We start from the raw sequence: 16,923 nt of genomic DNA on the forward strand, positions 1-16,923 counted from the left end.
AGAAGAGGAGAAGAAAAGAAGCTGGCCAGTGTGCTGGTCAAACAGGGCTCAGGGAAAATTTTCTAAATGCTCTGATTTGTAGCATCTTCCAGTGTGACTGCTCACACCATGGTCAAGCTCAGGCTTCCAGTGTGACATCACTGAACACAGAACCACAAAGAGATATACACATTTGCCTCTCATGAGATGGTATCAGCTCAACACTAGGTGCAACACAACACTACACGTCCCTCTGGCTGGTCCTGTAACACGTGGGCAACCTCACCCAAAAATGATCTACAGAGGGAGGAGCGCATGTTCTTATTAGTTCTCTATTCATCAAGGAGCAATAGATTAAAACTTCATGCACTGCAAAATCCATGATCCAAATATCAGACCAAGCTCTGCCATTAGTTTACTGTGCACCCCCCAAACAATTTATTTCCTGTCTATGGGCTACAGTCTTATTATCTGCAAAGAGAAGAGGGTACAGAAGATCACTAGGACTCCTTCTAGTTGTAAGAGTGAATGTTTCATAGGTTTGGAAGAGACCTAATGAGATCACTTCCTCTTCAAACTAAAAATTTTAATTTCAATTATATACTATTGAGAATTTAATTCTTACAGTTTAGGTAAGGCAAAATTAATTAAAATGCAATGGGAATCTATATGAATTAGGACTAAACATTTAAAACTTCCATGTGATTTTTGTATAAATGTATAATATAGCACATGCTTTTCTTGTTAAATTGTTTTTGAAATTTTGGTAGAAATTTGTAGAAGTTTTTCTTATAATAGAACAAAAGCCAGTTTTAGATGATTTTTAAATTTTTTTCATTTTTTTTCTTCAACTTTTATTTTAAGTTCAGGGGTACATGTGCAGGATGTGCAAGTTTGTTATAACAGGTAAACACACGCCATGGTGGTTTGCTGCACAGATTTTTTTAAATATTATGCCTAGATATTCTCTTCTCTACATTTCCACAGCAGTTTCTGTCTAGCATTTAATTTTAATGTTATTTCATATAAATCTTATCTTTCATATAAGGACAAAAACTACATTATATCCTTCCGGGTCAATTAGGCAAATGTTTTCAATGAGTACTGACGATTAACCAGTGAAATAAAGAAAACAAAATAAATGAAGTGATATAGTCTCTCTCTCAAAGTATTTAAATTGTTATTACAGAGACAATACCAACATACACGAAACAATGATTACCAGGATTAAACACCACAAACAGGTTGAATTGTCAATATTATGGAGTTCAAGATGGTGCTAAGCAAAAAATACCCATGTTATGGATTCTCAACTGCTTTACTTGCGGTGGTTGGGGTGAGAGGGATATTAAACTCTCCCATTCAATTACCTGAAGACAAAAATGAAGAACAGGCCAAGGAGTCCTAGCAGAGGGATGCTTCAAGCAAAAAGTCATTACAGGCATTCAAAGAGAATCAAAACGGTTCTCTTCATTCTCGAGTACCTTATTTGGCAATGTTAAATGATGGCCTGAATATTTGTCCACCTTCTGTTCTCTCTAATGACTAAGTAAAGAATTGGTCCAAAAAAATGTGTGTCCCCCATCTTATATACCAAGAAACCTTGGTACCTTTTGCTATACCAGGAATAGTGATTTTATGGTAACTTTGTAGTTAGAAGACAGGTTGGAAAGTCTAAGTCATAAGGGGTTGAGAATCCATATTCAGTCTCCCCTGTATCCTTTCCCCAAATCCTCTGTTGTACTCACCACAGCCTTTCTCATCGCTGTTGTCCAAACAGTCATCCAGGTGGTTGCAGAGTTTCATCATCTCGATGCAGCGCCCATTGTCACACTTGAACTCATGAGGCGGACACGTGGGTTCTGGGGTGTGGCACAGGTGCATCAGCTCATCAGATCCATCGCCACAGTCATTATCATCATCACAGACGAAGGTTTTACTAATGCAGCGCCCATTCTGACAGGTAAACTGATTCTGCTGGCAGGTCTGGTATAAGCAGCCCCTTTCATCACTATAGTCACCACAGTCATTGTGCCGGTCACACCTGTATCATGAGATCCAGTACCACTTTTAGAGAGGTTGACAATAAACCTCAACTGTTACCCACTTGGAGCTTTGTTTCCTTCTCCATCTACCTAAATGCCAGATCAACCATTTTAAAAACATCACCAGTGTCCCACCAACATGGGACATGTACACATATGTAACAAACCTGCACGTTGTGCATATGTACCCTAGAACTTAAAGTATAACAATAAAAAAAAAAGATCACCAGTGTCCTTGGTCCCCTTTCCCCCAACATCTTCATCTACCCCACTAATCACCAATTCCAGAAGAATCCAATATTTGGTATTCCATACAACTTCCTCAGGGGCTGGCTGCTACCATTAGAAACGCTGCCATTAAATGCTACCATTTAATAGCTATAGACCATTAGGAGGTCTATAGCTATTAATAATTGTATTCATTTTCTCCTTAGTTGACAAACTAATTAAATACAACTTTCATAATTTTGGTGTACATCAGATCTATGAGACAGCTTATGAACACTGGCACTATCTATGTTCAACAGATAATGAGATAGCCAGTGGGTACTGGCAATGTACTGGGTAATCACATGATAAAAGTGCCCATACCCAAGTGGATACTCATAAGGTGAGTGCTATGTATTATAAATAAGATTATTGGGTGTGTCCTCTAAGAACACATATCTTCCCACTGGAATAACGTTTACATTGTTAGTCCTGTTCCTTCCATCTTTCATTACACTCCTGCCATCTATCATGAGATGTGAGTCTTCATGGTGATGTAAATGAAGGCAAGCTAGTAGGTTAGTATGGCATACTGGCAAAGGAAGAAGGCATGCTGTAGTATTAGAAGCTATCTCGGGACCTAACATATGCAGGCATCATTATAACAATATAGTTTCCTGAAGTTCTGTGAGCCAAACTGGCCTTTCTTCTCCAGATTACTCCAAGATCCCATAAAAGTTATGATGTCTAAAGGGGGTCTCACATAAGCATAAAGGAATCTTTGATAGGAATGAACAAAGCTAATGGTTTTGAACAATTTAGCATAGAAAGCATAGGAGTGGCACATAGAGCATTACGAGATGTGAAGGCAACAACAGTGAATGTGGTCAGTTTTACGACTGACCTATAACCAGGCCTGCTAACCAGCACTGCCATCCATAAACCCAGGGCCTTGTCAACATGATTTACAGCAAAATGTGTGCACGTAATTGTGAAGAAAGCTGTGGTCAAGGCAGACTGGCTCGGCTCCATTTGGTCTCCCGGGAGCTATTTAACTCTTTTCCAAATGGTTTGAAAACACCAGTGCTTTCCTTTCTCTAATTTAGATCCAATGTATGAGGAAAAACAAGTCACCAAGCAAATCACCAAGCTTTCAGACACTATTGCAAGTCAGTATTCTCGCTCACCACCAAATTGTCGTCCCTCAGTCTTATCATCCATGTTTTTCAGCAGCATCAGTAATGAGTCAAGAAAAAAAAAAGTCAATAGGAAAAATGATCTCCTGTCCCACTGTACAAGATGGAGAGCACACTTTCTGCCAAGCAAGCAAGGAGATGCACACTAACAGCACACCTAATGGAGGCTACTCCAGACACACAGATTTTGGACTTATTTAAAAGCTGATAGCTCAGGTTTTCAAACAAACAGTATTTTTTTTTCTCTTCTACTGTAGCCCTTTCCAAGGAAATTCAGAAATCTCAAGAAAAAAAGAAAGAGAGAGAGAGAAAGGGAGAGAAAGTGAAGGAAGGAACAAGGGAAGAAGAAAGAAAGGGAGGGAGGAAATGTTACTGTGCTGTGAGGTCATAGTAACGATAAAGGAAGAACCCAGAAAGCTCAGAATGGGAGGAATAAAGGAGATAACTTGGAGTCTGATCAAAATCAACACCTGCTACAGTTCTTGTGCCTAGAGTCTAAGCCTAGGTATTCAGAACATATTTACATCTAAGACTAATGCTATTAGCTATTTACCAAATTCAGAAAAACTATAGAAGTGCAACACAACAAAACTCTTGAGCAGTAGGGAGAAAATATAGACAAAGAATTATCCACTTTAGCTGCAAAAAATAAAAATCTATACTTTACATCCATATTACTTAAATACAAACAAAGCATATTCTACTGCAGCTTCACTACAAAAGAAGACAGCTCTATCTCTTGAATGTCTTTGGATTGTCAGTTCACAAACTACCACCTCTCAGCAATGTCCACTCATCAGAGGATGAATCACACACAGAGTATATTTTCTTGATAGCATTTATCCACTTGTTAAATTACTGCTAAGTCCCTGCTCCTTCACCTCCTCCTTCTTCCTCAGGACCACCACAATAAACACACAGTCATACACCACACTGGACTGTACATTAGCACCTGTCCGCCCCTCCACTCAATGGCCCCTGCGACTCTGCTGCTCTGATCTTGTGACTACTTAGTGTATCTTTCCCATTATCTTCCTTCGCATGCTGTAAACTGGCCGTTCCTGTTGCTCTCAATGTGCCTGTGTGTCCCTCAACAGTCCTTGGCACAAGCAGTACCTCTTCATGGCTCCAGTTGTGCCCGAATGCCTAAGACATACTTTCACCTCAGGAAGTCCTACTGTGTCAAACTCACCTTCCACCTTGAGCAAGCTCCTTTCTGGACTCCCCTACTTTTGCTAATGCTCTTACTGTTCTCCTAGTCAATCAGGATTGAAACTTACAAACTGTTCTTCTTCTCCATTTCTTTCCATAATCCAAGTATTTGTTAAGTAGGATGACGAGAAGTTGGGACGTTAAGAATGTATATGAACTGTCTGAAGAGGCCCATTTGGAGAAAGAGGTAAGAAGTCAAACAATGGAATATTGCAGGAGTGGTCCCCCAAACCAGCAGGCTGTGAGCCGAATCTGTTTGACCCACACAGTGTTTTAAGAATTTTAAAATTTGCTTCCAGCTTTAAAATCAGACTATTTCACATGAAAATCCAGATTTCCAACTTCTCTCAAAAACAGCATCAGAAAATCTGGCCTCCCAGCCCTCCTGCATGATATTAATCAATGTCTGCATCCTGAGTTGGAGACACTGTCTCAGTTCACTCCACCTGCTTCTCCTTGACCCTGAGCCTAAGAGCCAAGCTCTATTTATCACCATGCTTATGCTGTTATTTTTCTTATAGCAGAGAAAGGAGAGTGAAACCATTCTTGTAATACCAATGCCTCTACTCCAAGTGGAAAATTAAGCAGGTCACCAGCTTCAAGAAAGAATTCTTATCTCAAGCCCTCTCCACTAATCTCCCCGGCCCTCTTTGCAAGGCCAGATTCTGTCTTTCACAGGCCCTAGGCATTTTTGCCTTCTTGGGCTCCTTCCTCCATAAAAATATCAAAAATTGTATTTAATTTTAAATTGTTAATGATATTATATATTAACAATTTATTTAAGTATCTAACTTCTTTTCATTTTAATGCAGTCATACTGGTATAAACCCAGATATGTTAATATTATATATTAAAATACTTTCTTTGATAGAAAAGGTTTTTTTTTTCCTCTTGATTTTAAAAGGAATCCAAACATTTTCACAGGCCACCAAAAGCAACATGGGCCCTGGGCACTGTGGCCACTGTGCCTAATAGGTAAGTGAGCCCAGCCCCCATGGACATTTGAGGCTTGCTGGGTAACTTTTGAATCCTCAATTCACCTGAATATCTCTGGGATACACAGTCCGTAACCACAGGTGAATTCATTTTCAGAGCAAGTTCTCCTAGTGCAATTCTGATTCTCATCGTAGCCATCAGTACAATCCACATCGCCATCACAGACCCAAGACTGGGGAATGCACCTCCTGTCCGGAGGCCTGTCATTCACACAGAGGAACTCGGAATCCGAGCAGTTTTGATTCTCTGAAACCAAAGCACGCAAGAATCAGCAAGCATGAGAGCTCAGTGCAGCAGTTAATTCTCTTTGCTTTAATGTTACTTACCATTCTAAGGATGAAAGGAAATGGGAGGAAAACACGTATACAAATTACATTGCTACTATAATAATAGATCATAATACAAATATCTCCAAAGGTTCCATTTTAATTGCTTTGGCTTTTTCAAAGAAATCAATATAATAAAACGTCTCATTTATTTTTCCATAAAATACATTAGAATGGTCATACTTTTTCCCTTAGGGCTTCAGAAAACCACTACCATTTTGTTAATTGGACACTGAATGCCTTATATTTTGGTAACTTTTTTTAGTTTACAAAGTATAATCGCACAAGCACAATGTGAGATAGGTAATTTTGCACCAGTTGTATAGATGAGAAAACTAAAGCCCAAGACGGTTAACTGGATGTCTCAAAGTCATAGAACTAGGTGAAGAGCTAGGGCTTCAAACCTAGGTCTTTCTCCTCCAAATTTGGTGCTTTTTCAACTACATTATAGCTACCACCCCAAGCAGTATTGGGGTGGAGAGGAAAGGCATATGTTAACAGAGTTGTCAGAAACCATGATGCTATGAGGAAAGAGATGAGATGCTGACATTGAATCATTAGTGTCCACAAAATAAAAGAACAGGGGTTATCCAGTCTCATTGAGGGTGAATAGGAAACAAAAGAAAGAAGGAGATGTTGGTAAAGACAGCTGGGAGAAATGTACACGCCACAATCCATGTATGTGCAGCTGTCAACCACCCATGTCAGTGGATAGGGTGGATAGAGTAAATGTGGAGTTGTGACCCACCCCCACAGTCACAACACAGGAGGGTGCCATCAGATGCAAGCAGCAGGGAGTCACTGAGTCTACTGCCCTACCACAGAAAGACATTCTGATTAATTCTTGGACCAGCTAAGACTTCCATACCCTGTTGGTAATGAAAATGACGTTCCATTTGCTACTCAAGAGGCATAACACCCCTCCCTCCATACGGCTTTAAGGTGATGAAGGAAACTAGAAGCAGTCCATTGTTATACTGTGAAGGTTGTTATTAAGAGTGGCCAACCACTGGGTGCAGTGGCTCACGCTTGTAATCCCAGCACTTTGGGAGGCCAAGGCAAGAGGATTGCTTGAGCCTAGTAGTTTGAGACTAGCCTGGGCAATATAGTGAGACCTCATCTCTACAAAAAAATATAAAAAATCAGCCAGGCATGGTGGTGGGCCTATGATCCCAACTACTTGAGAGGCTGAAGTAGGAGGATCGCTTGAGCCTGGAAGGTGGAGACCGCACTGAGCCATGATCCCGCCACTGCACTCTGGCCCGGGCAACAGAGTAAGACCTTGTCTCAAAAAATAAAAAATAAAGTAGCCAACCAAGTATTTGTGGTTTTTTTTTTTTTTTTTTTTTTTTTTTGCCCTAGAAATGTAGGACGTTACGTCCATTAGCCAAATGTAAGAGAAAGAAAGTAAACATAAAGTCATTTTTCATTACTCTGAAGCATTTAAGTGGATGATATCAAACACTCCCAGCATGGAGAAACAAAGGTAACATTCTATCAGTGTCCATTCAATTAAATAGAAATCTTCGATCGTACTCTCCAAACACAGAAAAACAACTCTACTGCGTTTCCCTGGAATGTGACTCTGCAGAGGAATTAATCAGCTTCACTTACGACACTGGTGCCTTTCATCCTCATCACTCATATCCCCACAGTCATTATCACCATCACAGATCCATTCGCTTGGGATGCACCTCCCCCGATCACACTTGAACTCATCGGCGAGGCAGGTTCGCTCAGGGTGACCTGAAAAGATCAATAGCATTCTCAGTGAAAAGAGTGGTTTGCAGTCCAGGAATCTGGAGACAAGCTGGCTGGAGCATGGGTTGTCTAGACAACCTGAACCAGAGCATTATTTTATTATATACATCTAGGGTAGTCCTCCAATAAGACTAGTACCAGTGACCAACAGTTTGAGGTAAAAGCAGTCAACTGACAGTGCAAAGCCCTAATTATCTTTGGTGACTAAAATGAGATACAATATTCCCTTATGAGTATGGTAGAGAAAGAACATTTCTTTTCCCAGAGAAGATAGGAATTACCTACTATTTCACATGTTTCTATTTTAAAATCTACTTTTCATCCAAAACCATTTTGTTTCGTGCAAACTCTCCCCGGCCTGCACTCCCCATCCCCGCTTCCTTGCTCCCTTTCCTTCTTTCCATAACACTTACCACCATCTTTCAACATACTAGACAATTTACTGATTGATTGCCTGTCTCCCCTCTTTAGAATATTAGCCCATTTGGGCAGGGATTGTTGTCTTATTCACTGACACAGCCCAAAAGTTCCTAGAACATGGCTGTTCAATAAATACTGAATTAAAATAAGTCACTCTTCCACTTCAAATTAGCCATCACTGATTCAGATTCTTTAACCCTAACCCCACATGTTCCTATTTAACTAATCAAGGTGTCATAGGCTCCCAAACCCGGGGTGTACTGGAATTAGCCTAAGGCAAGAGAAAATATAATTGCAACTGATAAAGACATAGCCTAATCATAACAGTAAGAAGAAACAGGCTCTTTTAGAAGCTGCTATGAAAAGTGTGTACATTGATCCAGACCTATTTTTTTGTTGTTGAGACAGTCTCACTCTGTCACCAAGCTGGAGCACAGTGGCGCAATCTCGGCTCACTGCAATCTCTGCCTCCTAGGTTCAAATGATTCTCCTGCCTCAGCCTCCCGAGTAGCTAGGACTACAGGTGCCTGCCACCACGCCCGGCTAATTTTTGTATTTTCAGTAGAGACAGGTTTCACCACGTTGGCCAGGATGGTCTCGATCTCTTGACCTCGTGATCTGCCCGCCTCGGCCTCCCAAACTGCTAGGATTACAGGCGTGAGCCACCACACCCGGCCTGACCCAGATTTCTTGAAGTGATATATCCCCTTTGACACAGCAGCACCACTTGTGGACATCTAGACTATATGGATCTTTCCTCATGTGCACAAAAAGGTTTCTAAAAGGATGTTCATCCTGGCACTGTTTTTCATAGTGAAAAAATGGAAACAACCTAAATGTCCAACCACTAGGAAAAGGATAAAAATACATGGAGATCATTCCTATTTCAAAGTATTCTTTGGCAGTGTACAGGAATGAGGCAGGTCTGCATTTGCTGACATGATATTAAACTTAAAAAATAAAAGCTAATTGCAGAAAATATGTATAGTAACACCCCATCTGTTTTTTTTTTTTTTTAAACTATATATCAAGATATATAAAAGTAAAGTAAGGTATATAAAAGATAAAAGTAAGGAGAATTCACACCCATCCTTAATAGTGATTATCTTTGAGGAGTGAGGGGATTGGAGAAGGATGAAAAAATGTAAATTTTACTTTTTTGCACATCGTATTATTTCTTTAAAATATATTTCTGAATATTATTACTTTACTACAATGAGGACATATTCATATGTAGGTTATGTGCTTAAATTTCATTTAAATAGATCAGGTCATTGGTACTCATTGCTATTACTATGACTCTCATTACCATAGAGAAGTTTAAAAAGTCATATTAATTCTTCATATATTTGAACCAATAATTCACACATTTGAACCAATCTCTAAGACTATTCTACTCATCTGGTAGTTATTAATTATTTTCTCTACAGGTCCTCAAAACTCTATGTGTCCTTTGCTTTCTATAAAACTTTCAGTGTTGGGGAAAAAGAACCTAGTGAAGCACTCCATATACCACTCTCCAACACAGAATTTAAACCGAAGAGAAAATTAGAATCAAAAATAGTTTGACTTCAGCTATAAAACTATACTAATGATCCTAAGAAAATATCCTGAAAATAAAATGTTTTAAATGTAGTGTTAATATTTACTGCAACAATATATACAATAGAAAAATAAAATAAAAGACACCTAATGTTTAATAATAGAGGCAGTTAACTTGATGATACTATAACCACTCAATGGAATATTATAGTCATTAAAAGGAATATGAAGACAAGGATGAGCTAACTTTTTCTTAACTACGTAGTAAATATTTTAGGTTTACAGGCCCTATGGTCTCTGTTGCACCTACTGGACATAACCATTGTAGAAGGACAGCAGCCATAGATGTTACGGGGCTGCATTTGAGTAAAATGCTATCTATAAAGACAGGCAACTGGCCCACAGCCATAGTTTTCTGACTCCTAAATAGCAATATGATTTATTGACAGGTTTTTTAAAGCAAAGTAGAAGATTGTATTTTTATATTTTTACAATGATGTAAAAAATGTGCATGGATATAGATTAGAATTTGTGAAGGCCAATAGCAGACTCCAAATGTAAACAGGGCATAACTGTCCCCAGGAATACAATCAAAGGCCCCTGCAACTTCTTGGGCCTCTTGTGCACAGAGACAGAACAGGAAGAGGATGCATGCCCCTAATATGCTCCTTCCGCATGTATAATACTCCAATCACTTTTGGGTCTTCTGACAGCTTTCTGGGCCAGCACTCAACCAAATTCAGAAACCTCAATTGAGAGTCAACTAAAATTAAGTTATACCAGCTAAGCACTGTATTAGGTGCATCACCAATATAATTTCATTTTATCAGCATCAATCAGCAGCTTCCACATCCTGATCAGCTCCCCACACCATGCTCTGCACTAACAGGTCTTTAATGAATATCCGCTGAGCAGTGTCAGCATTCCCGATGAAAGCTGGGACAGGAAGTGCAAGCATTCAGCAGTCATGACCCTGGTCTGTATTTGAAGTGGTTGGAAGAGACTGAAGTTGTCGTGATGCTTTTCATGCTTGCCTACTCTCTTACCGCAAGAGGCAGGTTCATCAGAGGCATCAAAACAATCTATTTCCTGATCGCAATACCAATGTTGAGGAATACAGCGCCCAGATGTGCACTGGAACTCACTGCTGCTGCACGTGTGAGTGGCTGCAGGAGGGAAAGAAGATAAAACCCATGAGCAAAACGCAAGCATGTTCCCATCAGTCTTAACCTGCCTCTATCTCTGAGCTAGATAACAGTTACCAAAAAAGGAAGACTGAGCCTGGAAAATGGGTGTTTGTGTAAGCTTTCTGTGGAGAGGAAGAAGTACAGAAGACAGAAGGAAGTCAATCCTGCCCCAATTCCCCAATTGCTTTTTCTGGATTCCAGAAATAAAAAAAAAAAAATTGTATTTGTTAGAAATACCAAAGAACTATCTTTGTGATAAATGAAATCACAAATTATAAGTCTTGGTTTTATTTTTTCTACTATAATGTAAAATTAAATAAATTCCATTGCAATAATAATTAAAAGCAAAACAATAATATGACCATATCTAAGTTTCCTCTACACACAACCTTTTAGCCATGTTAGATAATAATTCTAGAAAGTTGGCAAAGTTATCTTCTTATTCATCATTGGAATACCAGACTTTTAGTTGAGTAAGTGGGAAACTCTGCCTATGTTTGAACATTGACTCTTTTCTCGAGTAACTTTAGGTAGCTTTGGTCATATGCATTTTCCAAATTGTTATGTGGGTGCACATCTAATTAAAGTCTTGCAATTATTCTGGTCTATGAGGCTGTCTTGCTTTGGCCCCTGATATCTGATGATTTGCCAAGGGAGAACCGACATGAAAGCAGAGGTCCCTGGAAAGTCAGCAATAACTCCTATCTGTCTAGCCCTATCTGGTGGCGGCATCCTGAATTCTGCTTCCTTGTGCTGCTGTTATTACAACAGATTCCTCTTCCTGTGCTGTAGCCTAGCTTGGTGACAAATAATTATGATGTCCTTTGGTTTTCTTGGGAGGGGACCATTGACAAGAGTTTAACTACATATACCCAGAACAGGGAAGGGCAATCACTAAATCCTTAAATTATGTAACTATTTATAGTAATAGTCTCAAAGTTATCAAACTTAAGAAAGGCTTTTTAATTTGAGCTATAAATACAGGAAATTGTTTGAATGAACCAAATAGCTATATATGAAATAGAGATTTCTGAAATTCAAATGTACCTAGGAGATATAAAGATACTTTCAGTTACTGGTCAGGCACGGTGGTTCACACTTGTAATCCCAGAACTTTGGGAGGCTGAGGCGGGTGGATCGCTTGAGCCCAAGAGTTCCAGACCAGCCTGGGTAACACAGCGAAACCCCATATCTACAAAAAATACAAAAATTAGCCAGGCGTGGTGGCACATGCATGTAATCCCAGCTACTCAGGAGGCTGAGGTGGGAGGATGGCTTGAGGCCAGGAGGCGGAGGTTGCAGTGAGCTGTGATCATGCCACTGCACTACAGCCCAGGTGACAGAGTGAGGCTGTCTGAAAAAAAAAAAAAAATTGTTTTCAGTTACTAATAGCCACTATAATAATATTAAGAGTAAATTATAAAGGCTTAACAGGCAAATTCCGCCTAAGTAGATGAAGGTGAAAGGCTTTCAACACTGGGAGAAATGGCTCTCCAATAGTAGCAGATCTCTGGAAGAAATATTCGGGGTCTGGGAATTCCAGCCAGGGAACAGAGAGAAAGAGTTTCTCATACCCATGCAATCACATACGAAAGTAGCTGCCTACCACCTCTACTTAGAAGGTCAATGTGAAATGACAATTGAAATCAGTCCAGATACCCAAGCTTCATATTTTTGTATTAGCTCACAACGTGCATCTCTGGAACAATGGAAAGAAAAGCAGTTTTATCTTACTCACTGCAGTAAGTAGGGTTTTCATCGCTGTTATCTCCACAGTCATTGTCTCCGTCACACAAATAAATGCGAGGAATACAAATATTTGAATTCTGACATGTTGTGTATCCAGACTGGCAAGTGCGATCAGCTTGAAAAAGACAAACAGATAAATATTTGGAATATATCCACCAAATATGTATTATGAACAGTATCCATGCTAACAGATCTATTGTAGAAATCAAACCACTGGAAGGGCGGCATTTTCAAAGCTATCAGAAAGGCAAGATTCATGATACTTATGTTACTTATAGACTCTATAGTAAAAAGACATATTTCCAGCTGATACTGGGGAGAAGGGAGAGGAGATACTGATTTGTAACTTAAATCAACTGTTTTCATTAGTTAATAGTATCAACGAAAGTTCCAACTCTTGGTAAAATAAACTATGGCATTTCCACACAATGGAGTAATATGTAGCTATTAAAGGAATAAAGAAGATTTCTATATACTGATAAGTAATGACAACATAATCTTCAGGATATATTGTTAATAGTAAGAAAGCAAGATTCAAAACAGTAGGCTATCTTTTGTGTTGGAAAAATGACAATATAAGTGTATGTGTGTGTGTAGCAAGAAAGAGATGCTTCTACTAAAAACAAAAACAACAAAGAAAAGATAAACTAACAAAAATTGTCATCTCTCTGGATAGATTGAGAAGAGTACAGAGGAAGCAGAAAGGAGAGGAAGAAATGAAGGACTTCTGTAAATGCACCTCGTCGTGTAGTTTTAACTTTGGAACTATGTATGTTATTTTGAACAAATAAAATCAATAAAATAAAAATGAGAAAAAAATAACATTTAGAAAGAGCAATAGATGAAGGTAACTATATATCAAGTTGATAGAATAACCCTGCAGAAAAAAAATTCCAAATATCTCTAAAATCAGTATTTTGACTGCATATCTCTAGTGGGACATAATCTAAAATGCAAGAAGAATCTTGCATTTAGTAGATTTAGTGTTAATAGTATTATTTGAGTGATTATAATAATGTTGAAATTATTATAGGCATTTTGAAATTACTATATAATAAAACAAACAAGTAACTATATTCATGTCAAGAGAAACCATGATTTTAAGCATGAGAAGAGATGTGATTATAAAATCTAAAATGTAAACAACCTGTAATCTTAAATTTAAATGAGAAATATCAATAAAAAGGTTTTTCTGGCCAGGCGTGGGGGCTCACGCCTGTAATCCCACCACTTTGGGAGGCCGAGGCAGGTGAATCACGAGGTCAGGAGATTGAGACCAACCTGGCTAACACGGTGAAACCCCATCTCTACTAAAAAATGCAAAAAATTAGCCAGGCATGGTGGCGGGTGCCTGTAGTCCCAGCTACTCAGGAGGCTGAGGCAGGAGAATGACGTGAACGCGGGAGGTAGAGCTTGCAGTGAGCTGAGATCATGCCACTGCACTCCAGCCTGGGCGACAGAGTGAGACTCCATCTCAGAAAAGAAAAAAAAAAAGTTTTTTCCTTAAAAGCTGTATTTCCTAGCTCTGACCATTGAAAAGGACTAGAAGCAATGAAAGCGAAGTAGGAATGAGCACCTTAACCCTGTGATAATTTCTAAGAATCACAAAGGGAATGAGGTCTCCTTGGAAAAGTGGCTAATTCCAGGACTGGGACAGGAAATATAAGACAAGCTTGAGCTATAAGAAGATGGATTGGGGTCATGTCAAAGAACAGAAAATCCAACTTAAGGACTCCCATTGGCCTAAGTTTGGACAACCGGGCCCTAAAAAGAACAGTTGACAGCACTGTATTAAAACTCATCAAACACATAAAGATAAAAGAGTTCAATATAATACTAAACTAAACTAAACAAAAACTTAATTATCCCGTGTCATCAACTCATTACTCTGAAAATTGACAAGCAAAAGGTATTTATCCCATAGATTATAATTACCAACAAAAGCTGACAAGGGAAATGTCTTCTTTATCAAACTTCAGCTAATAAATGTCGCAGGAATACTATAATTTTAAAGTGCCCATTTCATAACCCTTAAAGAAATAATGGGTTTATGGAACAACCATCCATGGATGCTAAAACCATTGGGTGAAAGGAGGATGGGAGTTTCGTAAGAGAAGATTCAGGCTGACGCCAGAATCCACTTAAAGTGGGCCAACCGAACATCATGTGCCTCATGAGGTGATGCAACAGGAAACGCACAGCTCCACCTCTGAAACACTCTTACCCAAAGAATTGCACCTGTTACGATCAAAACTCTAGGTCTAAATACCAGTTCATAGGAAATAAGAGATAGGATAAATTAAATGGATCAATTATGCAATTAGTCAAATCCAGAATGTGAGATATTCTACAGGACAAATCACCCAATCTTTCTAATGAATCAATGACATTAAAAAGTGGGAAGTGTTGTGGCATAAAAGAAATTGAAGAATTATAACAATCAAAATCAATGTGTAGATCTCATCTGAACCCTAACTTGAACAGAGTAACAGTAAAAATACATTTTGGGGATAAGCGACAAAATCTGAACATGGACTAGGTACTCTGGGATATTAAGTAAGTACTGTTGATTTTGCCAGGCATTATAACAGCATGGTAGTTGTTTTCCAAAATATTACCAGTGAAGTGCATGTCTAGGAGTCACTTTAAAATACTAGAAAAAAGGAGAGAAAAATGAAACAAGATTGGTATTTGTTGATACTTGCTACCGTGCCTACCCAAAAATTCATGTTTTAGATAAATACTTCGGTTTTCTTTTTTTTGGAAAGCCTTTTGTTTTTATATAATAATTTCATCTCCCAAGATCCAAGACTTCAGACCCAAAATCACAATAAGCACTTAAGATAAACTTACGGCAATTTTTCTCATCTGAAGTGTTATTATCATGGCAGTTGTCTACACCATTGCAGACAAACTCACGAGGTATGCACCTTCTATTATTGCACATAAACTCCGTGGTGGCATTGCAGTCCCTGAACAGGCACCCTGCCTCATCACTGCCATCACCACAGTCATTGTAGTAATCACAGCGGTAAGAGTATTGGACACATCGCCCATTGGCACAGGTGAAGGCTGTCGGTGAGCAGGTGTGAAGTGCTAAGAAGAGGAAAAACATGAGAACAAACCCTCTTGATTAAAGCATTATCCTAATTTTTAAAAAGATACAATTAAATAAAAGGGACACTTTGAATTTACCTTCCAAGGCAAAAAACGCTGCAAAACGGACTGCATGCAAAGTGAGATAACACTTTTAATTAGTTAGATTAAGCAAAATATGTTGCATACTTTTTTTAAGCAAATTGTTTTATGCACAAATCAAGTAATTTTAGCACAAATCAAAGTCATTCTATCTCTTGACAATCTCAATTTATCTCAATCACAGAAAGCAAGCAATTATAGTTTATTTCAGGAAAATAAAAACTCCCAGCCCCTATCACAGTCTGCTAGGAAAAGGTAACCAACCTCAGAACTCCCTGAGAAAGTCCACTGTGTTTTATTCACTCTATTCAGATGGAAGCTGAGGATTGGAAGTTATTTTCATAAAATTATTGAAATAATGACCTTTGTGCTACGAAAATTAGTAAAAATGATACGTTTCCTTAGTCCCAAGCTAAGCCAGGCTTAGCATGCACCATGTCTCATGCTAAGGGTTTTTTACATATTGTTTCTCTTACTCCTCACAAGAACCCTAGTAGTAGCTCCATTTTACAGATGAGACATCTGAGGCTTGAGATATTAAGTAACTTTCCTAGGGCTATACAGATTACAAAATACAATCACCAGGATGATGACTGTGCTCATGCTCTTAACCACTACAGGGGTGATTTAACAGAAACAGTCTGGATTATAAGAGGAAACATGTTTCAGCTCTACCAGGATGCCTAGGCACACAGTTCAAACCCATTCACACACAGCAGGATTCTGTACCAAACACTTGACATCAAGATGCCATTAGCTCCTACCAAAAGCACCAAGAGCCCAACTCACCACAGACACTTTCCATCTCATCACTGCCGTCCCCACAGTCGTTGTCATTATCACACTTCCACTCTTTCGAGATGCAGCGCCCATTGGAGCAGGTGAAGGAAGATGCACCACATCGTTCACCATTGTCCACAATGCAGTGCTTCCTGTTATTGGCCAAATACCAGTTGCCCTCATGTGGACACTGGCACTCAGCACCATTTGGACCTGTAGAAAGATAATCCCAGACGAAGCAAAAGATAGATGCAGCCACCGTTCACATTGTCCCCTACACAATAGCACTTGCAACAGCTTCTACATTAAATGCTCCCTAAGACAA

The 16,923-nt window shown here is 39.0% G+C and overlaps 1 protein-coding gene across 1 annotated transcript in view; it reads right to left on the reverse strand.

Moving 5' to 3' along the window:
- The window catches only part of LRP2 (LDL receptor related protein 2), a 220,105-nt gene that overhangs the window by 56,727 nt on the left and 146,455 nt on the right, over nucleotides 1-16,923 (reverse strand). The window contains exons 43-49 of the mRNA XM_073019794.1: nucleotides 16,608-16,811; nucleotides 15,474-15,716; nucleotides 12,610-12,735; nucleotides 10,731-10,850; nucleotides 7,576-7,707; nucleotides 5,680-5,881; nucleotides 1,728-2,023 (exon numbers count right to left, since the gene is read on the reverse strand). Of these exons, the coding sequence (XP_072875895.1) occupies nucleotides 1,728-2,023; nucleotides 5,680-5,881; nucleotides 7,576-7,707; nucleotides 10,731-10,850; nucleotides 12,610-12,735; nucleotides 15,474-15,716; nucleotides 16,608-16,811 (1,323 nt within the window). The remainder of the gene's footprint in view (nucleotides 1-1,727; nucleotides 2,024-5,679; nucleotides 5,882-7,575; nucleotides 7,708-10,730; nucleotides 10,851-12,609; nucleotides 12,736-15,473; nucleotides 15,717-16,607; nucleotides 16,812-16,923) is intronic.

The sequence above is a fragment of the Chlorocebus sabaeus genome, chromosome 10 (genome assembly GCF_047675955.1).
Source record: "Chlorocebus sabaeus isolate Y175 chromosome 10, mChlSab1.0.hap1, whole genome shotgun sequence".
In the NCBI taxonomy this organism is placed as follows: domain Eukaryota; kingdom Metazoa; phylum Chordata; class Mammalia; order Primates; family Cercopithecidae; genus Chlorocebus; species Chlorocebus sabaeus.